Raw genomic sequence first — 18,917 nt, 5'->3', positions numbered from 1 at the left:
GGATGTGTGACCTTTGGTGGGTCATTTGCCTTTTCTGGGACTTGGTTTCCACATCTGTAAAATTAGGAGATTAGGTTAGTTGATTTCTAAGATTTCTTCTTCTAAATCCTGCAAAAGCTGGGAACTACAGTGTTTTACAGCTTGCATGTCTGCTTTGAAATTCTCTTCATGATAAACTTTTGGACTATAGGATTGAGAGGAAAATTTCCATTTAGGGAATATTCTCATTCTATTTAATGGCCAATGTTCTGGGAGATGTACAAAATGAAGGTTGAGAATAATTTGTCTCATAAAGTTTATTTTTTAAGAGAACACACTACAGAGATGTTTCAAAGAAAGATTATTTAATTTGGCTTATTTATATTCCCTACCTATTTCACCTAAATGCTGGCCCGGTAACATCTTCTAGCTCAGTGAAGATACCAATCAACTATGAACTTTATTTCTTTGCACCACCTGAGTTGATGTTAGAAGTTTAGAAGATTTTATTCTGTACTGACTTTCCTATTATATCATCTGATAACTCATTAAGCTGAATTAAATAAGGAGTCCTCTTATCACTTCACAAGAGGAAGGGATATCCCATAGACCTTTTCTCAGAGTTGCCTACAATTGAATGCAAATGCTTGCTAGTGCCAGGTAAGATTGGACAAGATGGCCCTCCTCCCCACTCCAATGAATATTTTAAATATACTATAACTAATGGCTCATCATTCAGTTGATGGTGAATTCCATTCAGGGTGCCTGAACATCTGTTGCATTGACTCAATCCAGGTGGTTTAGGAATAAAGAAAACATAGTGATAGAAAACCAGAGAGTCCATATAAAAAGATACATTTCAACACAGCATGGAGGATAGCCAATGATAGAAGCTTGCACACAGTGAAAGGCCTGAATGTTCCTGTCAAAGTTGTATAAATCCTTTTTATTTTTCAAAATTATAATTCAAAGGGATGGAGCATCCTTGTTGTCATTAGGTTACTAATATAATAGACAAACTGTTCTGGTACCAGCTTTCTAATTGACTCTAATCCAATAAACATTTATCAAGGAACTATTTTGTGTAAGGCATCATGCTAAGTACTAAGCATGCAAAGACAAATGAGAAACAGTCCCTATAGGAAGGGGCATACATTCTATATCGCTCTCTTTTGATTGTCTTATTCCTTCTAATTAGTCATTATCTAATCAGGTAAAGTCTTTACTTGAATTCTGCCCAGACTTCAAACGAGCAAATGAAAGCAATATATTGCTTGAGATTAAAATCATGTAAACAGAATTTTGACTTCTCATAGTTCAGCTGGCCATAATTTATGCCTCTTATTGTTCCAAATTGCTTCCCCCAAGATGATAAATCAGAGTTGTCATGACTATAGTCCTACCTGACTAACCAATCAACTGATTTGATTGATTTAAAATTTTTTTTTCTATAATTGACTAATGGTTTGCCTAATCTGAAAAGGGTGACTAGTCATTTTGGAGTCATGTATATGCAGCTGGGGTATTTGAATAGCATGAGGCTTAACTAGCTCTTAATGATTCCCAGTCCTCCTTTCCAATACAGTATCACTAAGGTATATTCAGCGGAAATGTAGTGTAGTAGATAGAGTAGGGGACTTGGAGTTTGAACTCTACTTCAGAAACTTACTTGCTGTGTGAACATAGCCAAATCCTTTATCTTCTTTGGATCTCAATTTTATCAGCTGTAAAATGGGGATATTAATACCTGCAGTACCTGTATCATAGGGTTGTTGTGAGGCTCAAATAAGCTAATACATAAAAAGCATTGTAGTGGGAAAGATTGGTCAGGGGACTCCTGATCAGTTGAGTTCCCTCTCTCTCCCAGCCCATTTGGTGAAATTATAGGATATAATAGGAGGGAAGGAGGGGAAAGGAAGGAAGAAGAAAGGGAAGGGAAAGAGGAAAGCAAGGGAAAGAAGGAAGGGAGGGAGGAAGGAAAGGAGGGAAAAAAAGGAAGGAAGGAAGGAAGGAGAAGGGAAGAAGGAAGAAAGGAAGGAAGGAACACTATTTGTTCTCTGGCATCAGGATTAATCATTGTATTGATCAGAATTCTGAAGTCTTTCAGAACTGTTCATTTTTACAAAACTGATGTTATAGTATAAGTTGTTCTCCTGGTTCTGCTTCATTTCTTAAGATCATTCACGTTCCTGATGATGTTTTTGTGCCACTGCTCTCACCCAGGTCTTCTTTGGTAACATGTGGTACTCTATTTACACATTTTGTGCATCTTTCCATTGAGCTATACAATAAAGATTCCAAGCTGGTGTACTTTATGTCTCTGCTTCATCCCAGGGCAACATTCATGGCCAACAGTGAGCTTCCATTTCTGCAAGAACAGCTTCACTGGGCCCAAACATTCAACAATCCTCTCCTGCAAGTGCTTGTCGACAGTAATCAAAACAATTTGGAAGGAATTTGAGAGTCACTGTACACACACACAATTTCATGGTAACAATACCGTGAAGGGAGAACAGCCCTCCCTTACCTTCTTCAATTTCATTCTTATCTGTCTTTTAAAATCAACTGATTCTTGGGGAGGGTGGGGTAATGGGGGTGGGGAATAAAACCAATTTTTAACATTTTATCAAGTTTATTTTCAGGATGTGCATTGGATATTTTAATTTGACCTCCAAATCCTATTTGGGCTGTGCATCTCAGTAGACACATGGGAATGTCAGGATGCCACCAGATGTCAACAAGCTACATGTCTCAAATTCTTATCACCATCTAAATACAATGAACTTGCTTTCTGACACATAGCTAAGAACCACTGTTCAAATGTTGACCTGTAACTGACTAGAGAACTTGGACAGCTGTAGTATCAAATTTCAGGAAATAAATCCTTTGATAAGAAATGAGGCTACTAAATGCTCAACTAAAAGTGACTTTAAGTGCTGGTTTTAAATAGGGCTATGGAATCAAGACCAGTTAATTATTTGAACTTGTGCCACTAATTTGAGACTTTAAAATAAATATTGAAAAGATAGAAAGGCTTGTTTAATCTCATAAATTAAAAATAAAATAAATTTAAAAAAGAAAAGATGAATGTATAATTTAGTGAACATAAGCAATATTACTGAAGTGTGCAGTCTGCTTACTATAAGGTTCTTTTCTTTCTTTTTGTGAGGCAATGGGGTAAAATGACTTACCCAGGGTCACACAGCTAGTAAGTGTCAAGTGTCTGAGGCCAGATTTGAACTCAAGTCTTCCTGAATCCAGAACCAGTGCTCTATCCACTGTACCATCTAGCTGCCTGGGTCCTTTTTTTTTTTTAAATTCTTCACGTGGGTGATTAATTCAGAGCTGGAGTCAACCTTGGATAACATTTAGTCCAACCTTTTCTTTTCGTAGATGAGGCAACTGAGGCTCAAAGGGGTGTGCCTTGCCTATGGTCATATAGGTAGTAAATAGGGCAGTTAGGATAGAGCACCATGCTGGAGTCAGGAGGACCTGAGTTCAAATCCGGCTTCAGATACTTATTAGCTGTGTGACCCCAGGGAAGTCATTTTACCCCGATTGCCTCAAAAAATATATAGGTAGTAAATATCAGGGCATGGAGTTGAACCCAGGCCACACAGACTTACAGAATTTCAGAGCTGGAAGGTCACTCAGCAGCCATCCAGCCTAACCCCTACTTCCAAAAGAATGCCCACTTTAACACCCTGATCAGGCATCAATCAGCCTTTGCTTGAAGACCTCCTCTAAGGAGAGCCCACTAGCCCCTCTCAACTCAGCAGAACCCATTTCTCTTTTGAATGACCTCATTGTTAGGACATTTCTTCCTCCCGGAAATGAAATCTAAATGAATCCCCTTGCAGCTCCCACCCATATTTGTCCTAGTTTTGCCCCACAGGGACAAATAGAACAAAACAAATCCTTCCTTCACATGAGAGCATTTCAGATACTTGAAGACAGCTATCATATCCCCACTGAGTTTTCTCTTCTCCAAGGTAAACATCTCCAGTTGTTTTAACTCCAAATCTAGTGCACCACACAGGTATTTTTTTATGCCTACATCATTTGTATATGCGATTGTGCTTCACCCTACCCATTCCCTTCCTGTGACACTTAATTCCCCAATTCCTAAAATGGAAATAAAATTCCAAATTAGGACAATTCCTCTGCTTATCAGCATGGAAGCTTTGACCTGCTTTATTTCTGACCTGGTTCAGTTTGTCCCTCCTTAGGCAGCACAGGGGTCTCCTGCTTTCAGGGGCTTACCACACTACTACCAGACGTAGTATGGCCACCCAATTTGCATTAGCTTCACTGCAACTCAGAACTCCTGAGCCCAAGCAATCCACAAGTTTCAGCCTCCCTGGTAGCATGTATTATAGGCATGTCTCTGGCAAGTGAAGTCAATAATAATGGCTTAATTATTGAACACTGGAAATTTGTGAATACATATACACTGAATTATCTAGGAACAAAAAATAAAAGATCTCTTTATACATTATTATAAAAGCACATGAGATCATAGGATATAAATTTAGAGCTGGAAGGGAATTAAGAGGTTACAATTCCAAACTCCTCCTTTATGGATGAGGAAACTGAGACAGAGGTTAAGTGACTCATCCAGGGTCATATAGCTAGTAAATGTCTCAGGCAGTATTTGAACCCAGATTTCCCTGACTCCAAAGTCAATGCTCCATCCAATATACTACTTTTTTCCATATAACGAACAACCCTGGAATCTTCATATAATTTTGCTCCTGATGGCATCCCAGAAATAGTTATGAGGTACATTGAAATATGAAAGGAGCAGATCACCTCATTTTTCTAACAGTGTTGCTGACTAAGCTGTGTATCAGGAACAGGTAAACCAATAATCGCTTCAGTGGGTTGGTATATTATTGATTAGTAGCTTAGTGAGCCAAAGACAAGGAATTCAGAAAGAATCGTCTTCCTTCCACAGATACAATAAAAGAAGGTAGTCTTAGGGAGTGATCCGAGGGCATAAAGTATGTGTAGCTGCTCAGGAGAGGTAAGAGCAATGCTGGATATTAGTGGATGCAGATTACTCTCAGACTACTGTTAGGGTCTCCCTCACCACTAAGCTAAGTAAGTAACTAAGATGAGGGAGAAGTTATAGCTGAGGTCTAATTACTCACAAATGGAGATCATTTCATCTGACCACCCACCCACCCCCATTTTACAAATGAAGAACCATGGAAGCACAGCAGAGCAAAGTTATTTGCCTGATGTTACACAAATAGTAAGGTACTCAGTTAAGATTTGAGCTTAGGTCTTCTCACTTCAAATTCAGTACTCTCTGCAGCACACAATTTCACCTTCTAAGAGAAGTTATCTTTTATTGCCCTATGTCCAGAAGTGTGCTGTTAAATGTTAAACAACCAGGTTTTTCAGGAGGAAGAAATACACACACACATACACACACAATACATACATACATACATACATATACATACATACACATATACTGTATATAGATACACACACATTTTTATGGTTAATCCATATTTTTACACTTTCTTAAGTATAGACAACCAACCAAACAATAAACTAAACCTTGATTTATATCAATTACCAATTTCCAAGGTATAAATGCTCACACTGAAAATTTAACAATGGTCTTTCAAGCAATACAGCTGCCTCTAGCATGCCCCTACTTGTATCACAAGACCAACATATCTTTGACCCTTCAATAGTGTGTCACCTTGAATTTCTAGTTGTCATTTGTTTTGTGTTTTTTGTAGGGTTTTTTTGGTGAGGTAATTGGGGTTAAGTGACTTGCCCAGAGTCACACAGCTAGTGAGTGTTATATCTGAGGCCAGATTTGAACTCAGGTCCTCCTGACTCCAGGGTCAGTGCTCTATCCACTGCACTGTTTTGTATTCTTTTAAAGATTTCTTGATGTGGTAGAATTCTATTGGTGCATATTTATGAATTATCTCTATTTAATAAATGTTTACTCACATGACTTTTCATATATTAAGCCAGGCAGGGCTTTATGGTGTGTAGTGTGAGGCCTTCACAATGATAATTTAAAAAAAAAAACACTGGGTCTGGAGCAAAAAAAAAATCTGTTTTTTAATACTGGCTCTGTTACTTCCTCACTAGTTACCTCTGTGACCAGGACCAAGTCATATCATAGCTCTGGGCTCCAATTTTTATACCTGTGAATCAAGGGGCTAGGACAGATGTTCTCAAAGGCCCTTCCTGCTCTCCATTTGCTCCTGTAATCTTGTTCTCTTTTTTATTTTTTGGCAAGGCAATTGGGGTTAATTGACTTACCCAGAGTCACTGCTCCTGTAATCTTAGGAACACTTTCAGGGACTTGAGGTACTCTTTACTAATTAAGATGTCAGTGTGCCAAGTAGAAAGCTAAGGAAACTGAAAAATCAATCCAGCTTCTAGACGAATCTAAAATCCACTTGTGGTCAGGAGACTGAGATTCTAGCCGTGGCTGTTACTTATTAGCTATGTGACTTTGGGTGAGTCACTTAACCTCAGTTTTTTGAAAAAGGAAAACAATAATCCCTTCCCTCCTAATTTTGTAGAGTGCTTGGGAGAACTAATGACAGCTGACATCCTTGTGGAACTGTCCAATTTACAAATGTGAGTCACAGAAGTACTTTAAAGTAAAGAGTGCAGGGAGCATTATCATGTCCATTTTACAGATGAGGTAACTGAAGCACAGAGAAGTTAAGTGATCTGGTCAAGACAGAACAGCTAATAAAATGGCAGGACCAGAATTCTGAGTTGAGTCTTCTGATTCCAAATCCATAACATTCCTGAGCTGCTATATATATGTATATATGTTCTGAAAAGTATTAAGTGCTAAATGTGTGTATATAGGTATATGCATACATGTGTAATTATATACTTATACACCAATTATATGTGCGCATATATATACATATACATATATATGTATACACTTACTGTCATTTCACAGTCACATACTCTACTCTAGCAAAGAATTCCCTATAGTAAGTATAATATACACATATCTATACAGTATATAGTGTATAATATGTATAGTATAGTATAGTCCCTCTTTTGTGGTCCTTGATTTTTCTGGCTTATTCAAATAGTCTAGCCTTTCTCCTGCTTTGGGAATCTCACAGACCAGGCCAACTTTTTTTTGTGGGGAAAAGCTATATTTATTTCCCCTGAAAAGTACAGCTAGAACATTGTGCAATGACCAACTTTGATAGACGTAGCTGTTCTCAGCAATGCAATGACCTAAGATAATTCCAAAAGACTCATGATGGAAAATGCTATCTACATCCAGAGAAAGAACTATGGAGTCTGAATGCAGATCAAAGCATACTATTTCCCCTTTTTTTATTTGTTTGTTTTTTCTTTCTTGGGGCTTTTCCCTTTTGTTCTGATTTTTCTTTCACAACATGAGTAATGTAGAAATATGCTTAATATGATTATACATTGAATATGTATATGTTCATTGAATATGAATATGTTCATGTCAGAGAGTTCATACATGTATAGCCTATATCAGATTGCATGCCATTTTGGGGAGAGGAGACGAGAGGGAGGGGGAGAAAATTTGGAACTCAAAATCTTATAAAAATGAATGTTGAAAACTAAAACTACATTAATTAATCAAAAAAAAAGAAAGAAAGAAAGAAAAAAAGGGCACAATGGTGGCACAATGGATAGAGTGCCAGACCTGGATTCAGTAAGACCTGAATTCAAATCTAGTCTCAGATATTTACTATCTGTGTGACCCTGGGCAAATCATTTAACCTTTTATGCCTCAGTTTCCTCATCTGGAAAAGGAAATGGCAAACCACTCCAGTAACTTTGCCAAGAAAACCCCAAACGGGGTCATGAAGAGTTGGACGTGACTGAACAACAAATAACCTCTAGTGTTCTGGAACCAGTTCAAATTGGCTCATGAGACCCAGTTATTAAATTTTCAGTGTAAGTATTTACATTTCAGAAATCAGCAAATGCTACAAACCAGGGCTTGATTTATTGTGATTTGTTGATTGTCTAGCCTTAGGAAAGTGAAGGGGAAAATGTTAATAATGCAGATTAAACTTAATATTGTATTATGAATACATTTTTCTTCCAGAGAGACCATTGTTAAGCAATTACCAGCACAATTTTATGTAACTATTTGATGGATTGATATGGCTATATAGGTAGTGATACCCATTGTAAGAATATACAAAGCTTTCTTTCTGTTTCTCTTTCTTTCTCCTTCTCCCTCCCTTCTTTCCTTCCTTCCTTCCTTCCTTCCTTCCTTCCTTCCTTCCTTCCTTCCTTCCTTCCTTCCTTCCTTCCTTCCTTCCTTCCTTCCTTCCTTCTTCTCTCTCTCTCTCTCTCTCTCTCTCTCTCTCTCTCTCTCTCTCTCTCTCTCTCTCTCTCTCTCTCTCTCTCTTTTTCTTTCCTGTTAACACAAGAAAAGCCCTTTTGGAGTCATAGATGGCAGGGAGAGGGAAGGAGAGTTCATGTCAGGGAGTTCAGGCAAAAACAATGAATCATTTCCTTGTCATCTTAAGTCTGAAATGTAACACGATAGCAGTAGAAAATAAAACAGCATGCATGTGAAATTCTAGAAGAACTGAAATTCTTTAGGAGACAAGTGATACCAGCTTGATAAGAACTGTTTACTAAGAAAGCAAAGTCCTGCCAATTCTTAATGACCCACACCCTGTCTTGCCCCATGGCAAAGAGCCTTACCTGACTTCTGATCTGCACACTGCTTGCTGGGGTCAAGTATTTATGCTCTAAGTACCATGCTCTCTCCTGGAACACCAACTTGGTTCCATACAAAAGACAAAACTATACGGGGGAAAGAAAAATATAATACATATTAATAAATCAAGAAATTTGAAGCACTTTTATAAGGAACCAGAAGGGATTTTTACAATAGGAAATTCTTAAAATACATGAAAGAAATCATATTTTCCTAAAAAATACTGGGCATAAAATGGACACTCACTATATATTAATGTACAACCATCACAAACTTATAATTGTCAAATATTTTTCTACCATCTTTATTTCTTCCCCAAAAATAGAATAACCAAAGACCATATACCAAACAATAAAACCAAATGTAATCTCTGTCAGACACACTCAGAATGGATCCTTATAAAAGACAGCACCCCACAATATAACTTATAGCATTTGTGTTTAAGGCAGCTTGATGAAGAACAGAAGTTCTCAGACTTTTTGGTCTCAAGACCCCTTTAAACTCTTAAAAATTATTGAATTTTCCCTCAAAAAGCTTTTGTTTATGTGGGTTATATCTATTGATATTTATATTGTTCAAGTTTAAAACAATATTATATTGAAAATAATAATGACCTCCAAGATCTCCTGAAATGGTCTCTGGGACCCCTAGTACTTGAACCACGTTCTAAAAACTATTGGTTTAATGTACAGAGAACTGTTCTTGAAACCAGAAAGGCCTCTCTTCAAGTCCTTCCTATGACATAGCCTGACTATATGAGCTTGGACTAATCACTTTACCTTCCAGTGCCCCACATAATTCACTAATATGAATTTCAGAGTAAGAGCTGATTGATGAGGGAATTTCCTTGCTGGGAGTTCTTTATACCAAAGAATTCACACGACCAGAAAAACATTTATATAATTATTTTAATGTGTTTTTTTTCCATATAAGATTCCTGAAACACCAAGGAGCAACTGATAATACATGGCAGCTTGATGAGATCTTTTGTAATGAAAAGCAGCTAATAAAAAGTCTTCAGGTTCAAAGAAGAATTAAGCTATGGTAAATGTTTTGTGTTCCCAAAGTTTTATTCAGGGCTACATGAACATGATCTTCACATCAGTTGCCTCAATATCTTCTACTGATCATTAGGCTCAAAAGTTAGACGTTTTACATGCATGCTGTAATGTAGTACCCTCCATCTTCTCTGGGAGAATGTAAGCTCTTTGAGGGCAGAGGCTGTTTTAGTTTTTAGGTTTTAGATTTAGAGCTGGAAGAGAGCTTGGAGGTCATCCAGTCCAGGCCCCTCATCTTATAGATGAGGAAATGGAGGCTCAGGGAGATTCAGCAATTTGCCCAAGGTTACACAGGTCGGGAGGGTGAGAGATGGAATCTGAATCTGTATCTGCTGAGTCTACAACTAGCTCTTTTGTCTTTGTACCCTCAGTGCTCACTACAGGGAGGAACTTAGTATCTTGTGACTTGAATTTTGAATTGGATTTTGTGGAAAGCTAAATTTCTGACGTATTGTTATCATTCTGAATAACATCAGACATCCAGAAACAGACTCAATTTGCTTTAGTGAGTAAGCCAACGAGGGAGGATTCCAACCCTAAATATGACCCCTCTGTGAATGTGCCAAACAAATGAAAAAAGTCACAATTGACCCTTCTAGAAGAAACATTCACTTGTGTTAGCCTGATCCACAGAGTGAGTAGTAGAAATAACTGATAAGAATTTGTGGAATGTACTATGCCCTGATAAAATATCACGTAAATGCTTAGTCAGCTCTGTGAACGTATTAGGCCTTGGGTGAACTCCATATTCCTTCGACACATTTTGGTTCTGCACCTGCTACATGCATAACATTATTCTAGGCACTGTGGGAAACACAAAGATGTAGTGGATCAACTGTCTCTAGAGATATGCTCGAAAGAAATAGGAAGAGGGAACTAAGAAAGAACTAGGCTGAGTTCCCCATAGACCCAGGGATTAATTAAAAAACATATATGAATGTGTATGCATGCATATATTTGAAAATGTGATATATGTGTGTATATAAATACACACATTTATGTACATATGTATTATATGTATATATTTATGTGTGTATTTGTATGTATATCTCTTTCCCCTGTCATTTGTTTTGGTAATCTTCTTATGTGTTTCCCTATAATGCTTTATAGTAACCCTTGTAAGAATTGCCTAAAAATGGTTGGCTCTTTATCTTTAGAAAACATGAGTAGAGAAAAGCTTATTCCTTTCCCTGAACGACCACCTGTAGAGTGGCAGTAGTAGCTGCTAGAAAACAGTAGGGGGCACCAGTGAGCCAAGTGCATGCTTGCTGGAAAAGAAAAGACCACTGCCTTGGAGTAGGTTGTAAAACACAGTAGTAGCAGTTCTCTAGACTGTGCTGTCACATGGATATTTTCTTGTTTCCAATTTTCTAAAGCCTTTCTGGGTACTTCATGATTTCTCAAAAAATTACCTATTGTGATTCTGTATTGATAGCCACAATTTATTTCAGTACCATGTAATCAATTCACCTTAACCTGAAATACCTGACTTACTTGAAAGTGGTCAGGTTCTCTTTTATTATCTCCTTCCTTATATTAGGTATCAATTCCTTCTTAGGAATTTTTTCCTACTCTTTCTAATTTGTATATCATTTTCCTTGATGAAAAAGGACACAAACTAAGATTTGAGTTGTTCTGCCTTCTCTCTGTTTTTTATAAAAATTATCCCATCTTTCCTAAGCAATGATGCAGCTTTAAAAAAAAAAAGGCTTTTGTGTTAAAAAAAAAAATAAAACTTAGCTCATTCAAGCCTTTTAACTTCCTGACACTGTTTTTGGAAGTTTCAACCACTTTTAAAGTTCATTCTTAGTTGTATGCTCTTTTTTCCATTATACATACATATATATATACACACATTATGTGTGTATGTGTATGTGTGTGTGTGTGTTTGTGTATGACTTTAAAGCTGAGCACATCAGGAAGCACATTGCCTTCATTAGATGCTTTTCTCATCAGGATTACTCACAATTATGAAGTCAGAATTAATTTATTTTATTATGGTTGCTCATCTCTTTTTAGCCATATTTCTATCATATCTATCTTAAAAAAAAAGAAGAAATGGATTTCTTAAAGTATAGGGTAATAGTTAGCTATGGCCTGGGTTTCTTTTCATTATTATTATGAATTCCAATACTTGAGGACAACAAGCACCCTTAATCAAGTATCATGGTCAGTAATATACTTCCAAGCAATATCACTTTGGCTTCTCCTTTTATCTCTACCCAAATGTTGCTCATTATGCTGTTACCCTTATATTAAGAAGTTTCTATACAAATTTATACTTTCTTAACACATGATGCTACTTCCCTAAAAATACTCTGGGGGAGGCAGTGCTACACTGTAGTGGTAGGTATAGCTATTGGGTGAGAAAAGTACGATGACCAATATTTAGGGCTGGGTGCAGTTAGCTGATAGGAATCAACAGTTTTAGCACTGCTATTCCTTAGGATCATAAATTTAAGGTTAGAAGGGGCTTTATAGACTCTCTGTTCCAACCCTCTCATTTTATAGATAAGGAAACTAAAACACAGAGAGGGAGGGTGATTTGCTCAGGGTCACATATCTGGTAAACATCTGGTATAAACTCAGATCTTCTTGACCTGAAGGCAAGTACTCTACCCACTATGTCACCGAGCTGCCTAGACTGGACTTCATACTACAGAGGAAGAGCTGTGGAGGATGCAAGGAGAAAAACAAAGTATAAAGTGGTAACTTCATGGCCGGGGAATTCTGCTTTAGTAGTCCAAAGATCCCCAGAAGAGTACTCTACTATATATGTATTCTTGTACAAGCTCTATCCCCTTCTCCCCTCCCTCCAGTCCCAATCTCTCTCTCTCTCTCTCTCTCTCTCTCTCTCTCTCTCTCTCTCTCTCTCACACACACACACACACACACACACACACACACAGGAAAAGAAACCCAGCTAATATGTCTGCAACCACAATCACATGTTCAGACTAATGATGGTACCTTAGAGATCACTCAGTCCATCCAGAAAACTGAGGCCCAGGGATATTAACTTACTCATCCACAGTTACCTAGGTTATAATGTGTCAGACCTAGAATTCAAGCCCAGGTCTTTTACCTCCAAATCCAGAACTCTTACAACTACCATGTTACTACATGCCTGAGCTGACATTTCTGCCTGGCCATCTGTAATTCTCCTAATCCCTCTTCACATTCCCTCCCCGCTTCTGGCATGTCTGTGTCAGAGGCCAGGGGACCCTGACACACCCCTTTTACTAGATCAGTTTCCTTTCAACAGAATGCATATCCTTCCATTGCTACATTCCCATCAAGGCTCTTGTCCCACCAAGCTTCAGTGATACCTAGGTAATTGTCTTTCCATCCATTGTAGCGGAGAGCCGCAGGACACATGGGAATAAGCCTGCTGGGACCAAAACCAGCATGAAGGAGGTTGCCTGCTGCTCTATACAGCCAGTGGGCTGTGTTTCTCCATGACCCTGAGCTACATAATAAAGAAAGAGATGTTGCAAAAGGACTAAAAGTTAGGCCTCCAGTGTCAGATAAGATGAACACAGCTTATTAATGCCTAGTAATAACAGCATGATCAGAGGATCTTTCCCCCCCAGCAACAACCCAATTCTCTCATTGTGATGAACTACTCTGCCTTTCAGCCTCAGAGTTCAGCCTCTTGGGAGTAGCATTATTGCCTTGCAAAATTGATGGAATGGCGTTATCCCTTAGATTAAGGTATTTCTGTCACCATTAGCAAATTATATTTGCTTTACAATTTTAAAGAAAATGAAACAAAGAAAGAAAGGAAAGAAAGGAAGAAATGAAGAAAGGAAAGAAAGGAAGAAAGGAAGAAAGGAAGAAAAGAAAGAAAGAAAGAAAGAAAGAAAGAAAGAAAGAAAGAAAGAAAGAAAGAAAGAAAGAAAGGAAGAAAGAAAGAAAGAAAGAAGAAAAGAAGAAAAGGAAGGAAGGAAGGAAGGAAGGAAGGAAGGAAGGAAGGAAGGAAGGAAGGAAGGAAGGAAGGAAGGAAGGAAGGTTAAGAAGGAAGAAAGGAAGGAAAGGAAGGAAGGAAGAAGTGAGAGAAAGAAGGGAGGGAAGGAAGGGAAGAAAGGAATAGAAAAAAAAGAAAATGCAGACAAGCACAAAGCAAAGAAATGGCCATTTGCAATGTGCACTACAAGTATTACCACCAAGTCATTGATTTTGTCCACTTCACTTGCTAAAAATCTAAGATGCAGTTGCCCCAGAGGATTTGCAGACAATGTTGGATAGGTTACTCAGTGAGGTATATCCCAAAATCCAGGTATCCTTAATCTCATTCTTTGCCCCCCTACCCAACTAGGAGTATCCGATTTCTTATGCCTCATGTATTAAATTTCTAAACCACATGTAGATGTGTTATTGTCCTCATATTTAAAAATCAACCTGCCCAACTACTCTCCAGTCTGAGAAGCTTCCCTTCCTGGCAATGATGACAGAATGTGGCAGCTGGAGGACCCATTCTAACAACTTTATGGTCAGAATTTACAACTCAAATAGAAGTCTGGGGGTGGGGGGGCAGGAGGAGATAGCGACAAAGGTCAGCTATTCCTGTTGATTCTTTGGGATCCATCAGCTGCCTTTGGACATGGTAGACCCCAGGATGGTGAGAGGAAATCATTTCATCTTTATGGCTTCCAGAGGGTTATGATCAAGCAGGGCTTCTTTACCCTCAAGACTAAAATTTGGGGTCACAGCAGATCAAATACATGGGCCAGCATATGCCCTAGGCATCCAAACCCCAAGGACGCAGATGCATCCTGTGTTTTAGGTCTCATGGGAGAGGCCTAGACATGGTAGTATCCTGGCTGTCTCGAATGCCTGGAAATAGGAACTTGGAAGAAATCCATATGTCTGAAAGCAAAAGCCTGGACAGGACCAAAGTAAGGCACAGAGAGAACTCTTCAGAGGGCAACAACAGTGTGTCTTTATAAGCAAACTGAAAATACTGCACGAGCAGAGCAGTCTGGGAACTTGGAGTGCTGCTGGGCTCCTGGGTGCTTCTGAATTTTGAGATAAGCAAGGAAGGAAAAGCCCTCTTCTCCTCTTTTTGGCCAGCTGTAAGGCTGGCTGTAGAATGGCGTCTTTGTGTATCCCTCACACTCAGTGTGAACCTTTCCACAGCACAGCATGTTCTTTGGGGTTTCTGCTGCCAAGCAATGATTGATGGAAGGGGAGTAAGGAATAACTTTCTAGGCCAAGATGGCATTGCTGCTTTTCCTGTGGTCTCTTAGCTAGCATCAGAGGTATTTCAGAGGGAGTCTTCTCTAATGGGAGAGAGTACCTGTCAGCAACTACTGCCAATGTTGAAACTTCTATGACCAGTATTTTATTGGATTCTTTCAGCCAAGATTAATAATAATAATAATAATAATAATAATAATAATAATAATAATAATGATAATGATAGCTGACATTTATAGAACACTTCAAGGCTTGCAAATTACCCTACCTGCATCATTTCATTTGACCCTCACAATGAGCCTTTGAGGTAAGTACTCTAGGCATTGCTATTCCAATTTTACAGATGAGGAGACTGAGGCTCGGCAAATTTTTTGACTGGTTCTGGGGTCACACAGTTAGCCAGTGTTGAAGATAGGATTCAGACTCAGATCTCTTCTTGACCCAAATCCCAGCATTTCTCTTCACTAGCAATTGTAGCGATAACCACTGACATTTGTGTAGCCCTCCAAAGTTTGAAGCGCACTTGGTATGCTTTATCACATTTAAGCTTACACTCACTGTACCTCACTGAATCTCATTGTGCCCCCAGTTAGGGGGCAACACATTGCTAAGAATGACTTATTCAGCAAGGGAGTACAAAAGGCTTTATTCAAGGCCACACATGGCCAGAAAAGGGGGTGGGCTGGCTACCTAGCAAGAGACAGCTTGAGTGTTAACACTGAACAGTAGAAATTTCAGAGGGAGGCCTCCAGGGCATTGGTAGATCTGCTGTGTTAACAATGACTGAAAAAGCAATTATTAAGAACTTACTACCTTGCCAGGCATGATACAAAAGTGAATAATTCCTGCCTTTAGGGAGCTTACATTCTAATGAGGGAGATAACATGCATAAGGAAACTGGTTATGTGACTGGGAAGCATGTTTTACTCTAGGAAGTTACAAGGATGATGAATGGAGCAAAAAGGCAGTCAATAAATACAATTCTAATCCTGAAGCTCAGTAAATGGGTTCAAGAACCTGGTGAATGTAAACTTCCCTCAACATTTACTTGAGACGTAATTTTTTGGTGACTAAATGAAATTCTTTAATTACGTTGCCTCGGAAGATCAGGACTGGGCAAAGAGGATGATGAAAATGAATTTGATCACACTTTGCATTGCAGAGTCACTAGCCCCAGAATAACTTCCAAGTTAAGAAACTAGGGAAACCTTGGGGAGGGAGTGCAATGAGAGAGAAATGAATGATGTCTGTCTACAAGTATTTGAAGATCTTTCCCATGGAAGAAGTATTACACTTACATTGCTTGTTTGTCCCAGAAACATTGAGCAATGGGTGGAAACAGCAAAGAGGTAGATTTTAGCTCAAGGTAAGTATAGGGTTGGGGTTCTACCACACCCCAATCAATGTAATCAATGAATCAGTCAGTTAAAGTATAAACTAAGTATGACTACGTCCTTGATCAATTTGAGAGGATTATATGTTTTGGCCACTGGATAAAGGCAGATAATACCACCAAAAAAAAAAAAGGATTGGCTGAAAGATTCAGACATACCTTTGAGTCTATGTATAAAAAGACTAAACATCAAGCAGTAAACTAGTGGAGTTAGATTCAAGGCCCTGAGAGAGAATCACTCTTTAGGGGGTGGGACCAGTAGCAGACAGTTTATCCAGCTAGGATCAAGAGACTAGGTCAGTAAGAGACAAGCACATCCAATGATAGTCACCTGAGCGAAGGCACCTTCAAGGAGCATGACCCTTTGTGGCAGAGAGAAGGCCCTCATCATCTCTTGTCTAGAATATCAGAACAGCCTTCTAATTAGTCTCCCTATCTCAGGTCTCTCCCTGTTCCAATCCATCATTCCTTCAGTTGCCAGTGATTTTCCTTAAGTACAGGTCTGACTATGTTAGGACCTCTGCCCTCCCCCTCCAACTCAAACTCCAGTGGCTCTGATTGCCTATTTGGCATTTAAAGCCCTTCACAGACTGACCCCTTCCTGCTTTTCTAGTCCTCTTACACTCTACTCCCTTCCACATACCCTACAATACAGCTACATCAGCTTACTAAGTGTTTCTCAAACAAGATGCTCCATCACCCAACTCTATTCATTTGTTGTGGCTATCCCACATACCTGGAATACTATCTCTCCCTACCTCTAACTCTAACTTTCTTTGGCTTCCTTCAAGACTCAGCTCAGATCTTACCCATCTGCTGGAAGCCTTCTGCTTCTCCTACTCAGCTAATAGTCTATTACATATGTACTTATTTTCACATTCTCTTCCCCAGAAGAATATGGGCTCCTTAATAGCAGGGACCATGGATTTGTTTTTGTTTTTGTTCCTGCTTTTGCCTTTACTTCTCTAGCGCTTAGCATAGTGTTTGGCATACAGTAAGTCCTTAATAAATGCTTGAGGCAGCTAATTTGTGCAGTAGGTAGAACACTGGGACTTGAGTCAGAAAGACCTGAGTGCAAATCTGGCCTCAGCTACTTACTAGTTGTGTAACTCTATGCAAGTCATTTAACTTTGCCTCAGTTTGCTCAATTATAAAATGGGGGTAATAATAGCACCTACCTCCCAGGTCAAAAGAGATACTATTTGTAGAAGGTGCTTAGCACAATGCCTGGTACATAGTAGGTGCTATTTAAATACTTATTCCCTTCCCTTCTCCCCTCCTCTCCAGCTTGTTGATTGGTTGATTAGCTATAACTCTACAAAAGCACCAACATTTGGAGCCCAGCAGAGAGCTACCTCTAAGTAGAACTTCATGAGGATTTTATGAAAGCAGAAAAGGCCTTCTGGTAACTGAGGATCATGTTGCCCTTTTCCCACATGTGTTTACTATACATATGCCTTCTTACTTTTAAGTTTGTGCTCACTCTTCTCCTGAAACTTTTATATATTTTTGGGAAATGTACCCCACGTTTTTTGGGGTGCTATTTTTATAACTAGTATTCTTGAGATACCATCTTGGTAAATACTTTTGTTTAAAAGCTAATTAAGTTTAACTGTTAGTGAGAAGAACACCAGTGGTGGCTTATGAGTAAGTAGGAATTCAAACCCTTAAGGTTACCCTCCACAACCCTGAGGGTATAGTAACTGTCTTTTGGAGAACTAGCTTTCCAATGAAAATGAGAGTTAGGAAAGTAGATCAGAGGGAGTGCCACATTCAAAAACTTTTTTAAAACAATTAGATCTATTCAAAATGGAATGGGCTTCCTTGAAAGGTAGTAGGTTCTTCAAGCAAAGGCTGAGTGACTATTTGTTGGGGAGGATTTAAAAGGTATTTATATTTTGGCATGGGTTGGAGTTGATGACCTTTGAGATACAGTACAACTCAGAGATTCTGTTAATTTTGTAAATGATGATATGGAACAATAGGTGTTATCAAGAGAGATATCATCCCATAAAGGTCAGAGGAAGAGATACTGAGTCGTGGTGGCTTGTGACTCCCTGATGAAGAGGTACTGAGGCAGCTATTTGTTAACCTAACACTAATAACAGAGAGGTTTGCTGTCTTCCAAGGGCATGTATCCAAGATGTGATATAGAATGTCCCAAGACTTGTTATACCTTATGACTATTACCCAAGTTGGTGATTCAAATGACAAATGATACTGTCAGGAAGAATCTATAAAATGTTGCTAATGATTATTAGGTTGTGAGTAAGAAACTGAAAACTTTAGAAACAAGGTAGGGTTTTTTAAAAATCACTGATACTGACTGAAGGCAAGTATCTTGGAAGAGAGAACAGATATACTGAGGGAACAGCTTGTTAAGAAACTGTTATTTGAGAAAAAAAATTTACATTTCTAGACCACACCTCAAAATACAGAGTTGATGGTATCTTAGGGATGGAATGCACTTGCCAAGGGCTGGGAAAAATACACACACACACACACACACACACACACACATACATGTATACACATTTTATATACACACACATATATT

The 18,917-nt window shown here is 38.7% G+C and overlaps 1 protein-coding gene across 3 annotated transcripts in view; it reads right to left on the bottom strand.

Moving 5' to 3' along the window:
* ACOXL (acyl-CoA oxidase like) overlaps positions 1 to 18,917 on the bottom strand; it is a 539,860-nt gene that overhangs the window by 38,160 nt on the left and 482,783 nt on the right. For all 3 annotated transcript variants that reach the window (XM_078149677.1, XM_020987606.2, XM_020987628.2), the window contains one exon: positions 8,695 to 8,796. In XM_078149677.1, coding sequence (XP_078005803.1) covers positions 8,695 to 8,796 — 102 coding nt within the window. The remainder of the gene's footprint in view (positions 1 to 8,694; positions 8,797 to 18,917) is intronic.

The sequence above is a fragment of the Phascolarctos cinereus genome, unplaced genomic scaffold (genome assembly GCF_003287225.1).
Source record: "Phascolarctos cinereus isolate Bilbo 61053 unplaced genomic scaffold, phaCin_HiC Scaffold_2;HRSCAF=192, whole genome shotgun sequence".
NCBI classification, from domain to species: Eukaryota; Metazoa; Chordata; class Mammalia; order Diprotodontia; family Phascolarctidae; genus Phascolarctos; species Phascolarctos cinereus.
This window is presented reverse-complemented; position numbering and strand designations above follow the sequence as displayed.